Genomic DNA, 6,013 nt, shown 5'->3' on the forward strand with positions numbered 1-6,013 from the left:
AGAGGACCTGGTGAGTTTGGTATGCGCTGAGCCATGCACAAAGATCCTGAGCTGTTCCTTCAGGTGGGAGCGTTCCTGGGTAGATGAAAAGAAAAATTGCTGCAAGGTTTTCCCAGATTGAGGAGAGGAAACAAAGAAGAGAGGTTTTAAAGACAGACGTCTGGGCAATCACAGATGGTTGGAGGCTTAGAGAGCTGACAGATTCCTTAAATTGACTTGGTTTTAAGGGACCACGGGGCCGGAGCAGTAGTACAGTGGATTGAATCTTTCTTTGCTGGCAGTCTAGTCCCTGAGACCCACCAGAAGTGATTTTAGAGAAGTGTCAAGTGTGACAACCTGACAACAATAAAAGTAAACAAACAACAAAAGTAAACACTAGTTGGAAGAATGACTCATGCCTTTGGCATGCCCTGGACATCACTATCTACAAAAGCATCACTTCACTTTTTAAAAGGGTGAAGGTAAAGATGGTGCCCCAAAAGGTGCTAGCAGAACAATCCAGAAATGACTCCCCTCAGGAAGCCTGCCTGTGTCTGGGAAGGCCACTCACCAGCTGCTTCTCCCAAAAGATCCAGAGGAGAATGAATTAAAACTAGATTTCAGGGGCTGGAGAGATAGCACATCAGTAGGGTGTTTTCCTTGCATGCAGAAGGACAGTGGTTTGAATCTTGGCATCCGATATGGTCCCTCAAGCCTGCCGGGGGCAATCTGAACGTAGAGCCAGGAGTAGCCCCTGAGCGCTGCTGGGTGTGACCCAAAAAAAAAAAAACAAAACAAAACTCACAAAAAATAGAGATTTCAGTGTTAGAGCACAGAGGTTATAACACTTGTTTTTTTCTTAAGGCATATAACTATTTCAATAGTTCTGTATGATTACAAGTTGAAAGTGTGTGTATATGTATATTACACATATATAAGATCTTAGATGACATTGGGTTAAGTAAAATATGCTAAGATCAATTTCACCTTTCTTTTTTGGGGGAGGGCAAACCACAACTAACTTGACTTAGGATTTACTTTTGACTCTGCTCAAGGATCATCCCTGGCAAAGCTCAGGAACAATATGAGCAGCTGGGGTCTGAGCAGGCTTCCCTGCTCTCCTCTCAGGCCCTTTTCTCTGTCTTTGGTTGTTGCATTAAGCCCTCATGATGGGCTTGGATGGTGGAGATGGAGGCCTTTGTCCTTAGGCCCCGGCCACGTGGCTCCATCCCCCATTAACTGGCAGGTCATCATCTTCAGGTATAGCACTTGTTTTGCATGAAGCCAGGCTGTTTCTTCTGACCTCTGCCAGGACTGGTCCCCATGTACAAAGCCAGGAGTAAACCCTGAGCACCATTAGGTGTAGATAAGCGCTCTCCCCCAAAAGGTAGAAATTTCTAGAGACCCAGCAGCATGCACGGGACTTTTTCTCAAGAGGTTCCCAGAAACTCACATTGATGTCACATTTGACCTGTAAGGGATACACAGTGTGTCATTGCGGTTCCCTGGCAAGTGCCTGAGGTGAAGGGAGCCCTGGTCCTAATCATAGGCTTATCATCAATGGTGTGTGTGGTTAGACTAGTTTTATTTTATTTGGGGGATTTGGGGCCACACTTGGCTGTGTTCAGGGTTTACTCCTGACTCTATGCTCAGGGATTGAATGAGAGGTAAATGCAAGACAAGCACCTTACCATTTCTACTATCTCTCCAGCCCTATTTTTTGTTTTGGGTCACTACACTGAGCAGTAGTAAGGGTTTCCTCCTCCTGGCTCTGTGTTTAGGGATCACTCCTGGTGGTGGTAGGAGACCATATGCGGTTCTAGGGATTAAATTTGGGTCACTCACATACAAGGTAAACACCTTCCCTGTTGAACTGTCTCTCCGACTCCAGTACTATGTCTTAAAGTTTTATTTCTATGACTTTTAGACAGTTATACCCCTCCCATATAAGTGCAGTTGCCTTGAGGGCCTGATTATAGGAAAGGAGTTTAGAAAAGGATGAGTGGGCATCCTGGGCAATGCCAGGAGACAAGGAATTCAACAGTTTCTGCCATGGGGAGAGGAAGAATAAGGAGATAGAGGTGGAAGGGGGGAAAGGAGGGCAGAAGACAGGCATGGCTGGGGCCAGAGAGATAGCATGGAGGTAAGGCATTTGCCTTTCATGCAGAAGGTCATTGGTTCAAATCCCGGCGTCCCATATAGTCCCCTGAGCATGCCAGGAGTGATTTCTGAGCGTGGAGCCAGGAGTTACCCCTGAGTGATGCCAGGTGTGACCCAAAAACCAAAAAAAAAAAAAAAAAAAAAAAAAGACAGACATGGTACTGAGCAGAGAGAAGGGAGACGCAGGAGAAAAAGGGGAGAGTCACGGTCTCAGAGCTGTATGATGAGGGGATGGTCAGTTTATTATTCTTCTGTTGCAGGAGATGCTGTCCAGAAGATGGGAAGGGCCTTTGGTCATCATAGTGACAGGGTTCTTCAGGCTGAGAGAGCAAACATGACAGAGTGACAGTACAGCAGGTTTGCCTTGCAAGTAGCCGACCGGGTTAGATCGGGATAGACGGGTTAGATCCCCTCAACGCTGTTGGTTCCTCACGCAGCACCAGAAATGATCTTGAGTGCAAATCATGTCCCCAAATTTTCAAGAGCTGCTCATCTCAGGAAGGGAAATTGAGGCAGGGATGGGCAGGATACTTGACCTACCAGTCCATGCCTGGTTAGACTTGATACCAGGTATTTAAATGAGCCTATGAAAATGGGACTAGTTCAGCCAGCTGTGTACGGTGTGTAAGTGTGTAGGTGCAAGGCAGTGGGGCTGTTTACCCCAAGGTACAGAGTCGGGATTTAAAGACACATTTGCTTACCACAGAGCCCTCACTCTTCACATCTTGGTTTGAGACTTTAATCAGCCCCAAAGGTATGGTGCCAGGAGGCTAGACTGAATCTTGCCTGACACGCCCCCTTGCAGTGAACCTCAAGGACATAGCCTGGATAGATCATAGATGCCGTGTGGTTTTATTAACATCCCAGGGATATTGGCCCTGGGTTCCTTTAGAACTTTGCTATGGAACATGAAATTAGTGGCTGGGTGGGAGGGTTGAGAAGAGCTGACCCTTCCAAAGCTCTCTTCACCCACAGATGGGCAGCCTGGAGTTTGGAGCAGAGGGAAAGGTCTGAAGGTGCTTGGCAACTCAAAGGGTGGTAGGCATCTTCTATTCTGTGAGCTGCTGGCTCCTGAGCTCCTGGTGCTCCTTTAGCCCTTGCTTGGTCTTCTGCAGCTGGAGCAGGTGGCGGATGCGCCGTCGCTGCTGAAGCCAGTACAGCATCTCCACCCGGTCGTGTTGCATCTTCTCCAGGTAGCTTCGTCCCTTGAAGGTCACAGGCTCACCGAAGAGGGTCTTGATGTCCTCCAGGAGGGTGGTCAGAGGCCTGTCCACTCTTCTGAGATTCTTGTAGAGTTGGTTGCGGACCTGATTCTCCTCCAGTAAGTGATTTGGGCTGAGGCCGCTCTGGAATAAGCGGTTGGGGTTGGAGGCCTGTCTCTCGAACCACTCCAGTTTGCCCAGCAGCAGCTCCCGCTGCTTGATGTGCTCCAGTGCCTGCTCCCAGGCCTTCACCAAGGATGGCAGCTGCCGCAGGTGGGTGTTGGAGCTGTACTTGATGGCCATGTCCAGCTGCTCCTTCTCTGGGACCTCTAGCATGTTCCACAGCTGTTCCAGCCGCTTCTGCAAGTCCAAGAGCTTGTGGGGCTTTTCCAGGAGCGTGACCCGCTTCATTCTCTCACTATACTCGGTCAGACTGCTCCAGTTCCACTCTCCAGGCACAAAGTCGAGCTCCTCATCTTGTAGCAAGGGAGGTGGGTGTTGAATCTTGTAGGTGTCTTTAACAGGCGGGGCCTCGGGCCCCTCCTCCTGATATAAATGGAAGATGACGTGGAGAAAATCCGTGTCCTCTTTGTTGAGATATCTGAAGTAGTCTTCCACTGATACAGTGGATTTCCACCAGTTCAGCCAAGAGAACTTCTTGACAGACTTGTCCCAGCCTTTCACGTCTTGGAGTGATGAGAAGGAGGCCATCTTTTCGGCATTGAGCTGAGAAGGGTCACCTTTATATGGGGCGATCCCAACCAGCTTGGGGTTGATGGCAGAGTACTGTTTGCCCGGAAAGAGATAGGACGAGGCCAACATGCCTGAGCCTTTGGTTTCCAATGCCGGCACTATCAGTGGTTCCGGCTCCAGTGAGAAGTACTTGAGGGAGACGCAGTTCATCAGTTCCTTGTACACCTCCCCGATACTGATGCCCAAAAAGTGGTCCACGTCTATCTTGTCAATGAGTTTGGATTCCAGCTCACCACTCAGGTGGTTGTACAGGAGCCGGGCCCCCTCCACATGGTAGGTGGTCTCTAAGCTTCTCTCCGAAATCTGTCGGGCTGCTCCCCGCACGAAGACTCCGTTCAACTTCACGGTGAACGTGACTGGGTGGGATAGGCCTTGATGGTCTTTGGGGGTCGGGAGCCCAAACCGCTCAGGGGCGGTGTCAGCATCTTCCAGCTCCTGCAGCTTTTCCTGGAGCCCTTTCAAGCGACTGGCTCCAACTTGGCACTTGGTCAGGGCTGCCACGAGTGGGTGCAGGCTGGAGGGCAGCGTCGGGGAATGGGTGGGCTCCGATTTCAGGTTCTTGACTAGCTGCTTCAGGTCATCCGCCACCGCCCCGGCTGCCAGTTCGGGTTTGCTCTCGGCCAACAGGATGGAGGGAGAAAGGGGGCGGCTGGGAAGTGGAGGGAGGCCGAGAATGTCTGCCAGTTTTTTACCCTCCCGCAGAGAGGGCATAGACAGGGCCTTCTGGACGAGGAGATTCCGGGGTGGGGAGGCGGGGGGCGAGGCCTTGGGTGAGGAAACCCTGATGGAGGAAACTGGGGGCTGGGAATCGGTCTTCACAGAACCGACGGGGCCCTCTTTCTTTGGCAAGGAGGGCAGCCAGCGGAGAGGATGCCTCTTCTTCAGCTGCGGGATGGACTTTAATTCCTGGAGGGGGTCCTGCTCTGGTTCCCGGGGGCCGGCGGGCACGGGGCGGCTGAGTTGGATCAGGCTGTTCAGGCTGAGGGTGGAGAAGGGCGCGGGGGCAGCACTGAGGCTGGCGGGTGGCGGGGTTTGGTGGAGCCTCAGCGCCCCGCGGGGGCCGCCCCGATAGCGCTCCAGCTGCAGGTAGCTTTGGAAGTCGGCCAGCAGGCGCCGGTAGACCTCGTGGCCGGTGAGGACGCGGGTGCAGTCCCTGGCGAGGCTGGCGGCCAAACGGACCAGCTGGGCCGACGCGGTGAAGACGGCGGGGGCGCTCGGCGGCGCCGCCAGCAGGTTCAGGTAGCGCAGGAAGAGCAGCTCGCTGCTCAGCAGCACATGGGCGTGCAGGCGCTCCCGCAGCCGCTGGTGCTCCACGCGGCTCAGGCCGGGCTCGGGGCGAGGCTCCTGCCAGGCGCACTGGAGCTCGTCCAGGATGACCCGGGTCAGGCGACTGCGGGCCTCGGCGGGCACCGGCACGGTCAGCCCAATGTGGGCCAGCCGCTTGGCCACCTGGCGGCACAGCGCCTCCGGCGTCAGGCGGGAGACGGGCCAGGGCAGCAGCGAGGGGCCCTGCGGGCGAGGCTCCTCAGACTCGGCGGGCGGCTTCCGGCCGGGGAAGAGCGTCAGCGGGAGCAGCATCCGATGGTAAAACTGCTGCAGCTCCGACTCGGGTTTCGAGGGCTCCATGTTAGCGCCAGCGACGCGGTGACACCCTAGGCCGAAATGCGCCTGCGCGGCACGTGGAGAAAGGGCGGGGCCGAACCGGCGACGCGGTTACTCAGGCAACCAGGGGACGGAGTGCGCCTGCGCGACCCGTGGAGAGGGGGTGGGGCCGAACCGGCGACGCGGTTACTCAGGCAACCAGAGGTCACAGTGCGCCTGCGCGGCCTGTGAAGAGGGGGCGGGGCCGAATGATGAACCCGCGCGTGCGTGCGCGCGCGCTCCTCCGTCCTAGGGGGCGGGGCCAAAGGTGGCTTCCG

The 6,013-nt window shown here is 54.3% G+C and overlaps 1 protein-coding gene across 1 annotated transcript; it reads right to left on the minus strand.

Annotated features, from left to right (window-relative positions):
- Positions 1-3,188: 3,188 nt before the first annotated feature.
- CCDC87 (coiled-coil domain containing 87) lies at positions 3,189-5,720 on the minus strand. The gene has a single exon (XM_049780881.1). It carries the CDS (start codon positions 5,718-5,720, stop codon positions 3,189-3,191), a length of 2,532 nt encoding a protein of 843 aa, XP_049636838.1.
- Positions 5,721-6,013: the final 293 nt, after the last annotated feature.

The sequence above is a fragment of the Suncus etruscus genome, chromosome 9 (genome assembly GCF_024139225.1).
Source record: "Suncus etruscus isolate mSunEtr1 chromosome 9, mSunEtr1.pri.cur, whole genome shotgun sequence".
In the NCBI taxonomy this organism is placed as follows: Eukaryota; Metazoa; Chordata; class Mammalia; order Eulipotyphla; family Soricidae; genus Suncus; species Suncus etruscus.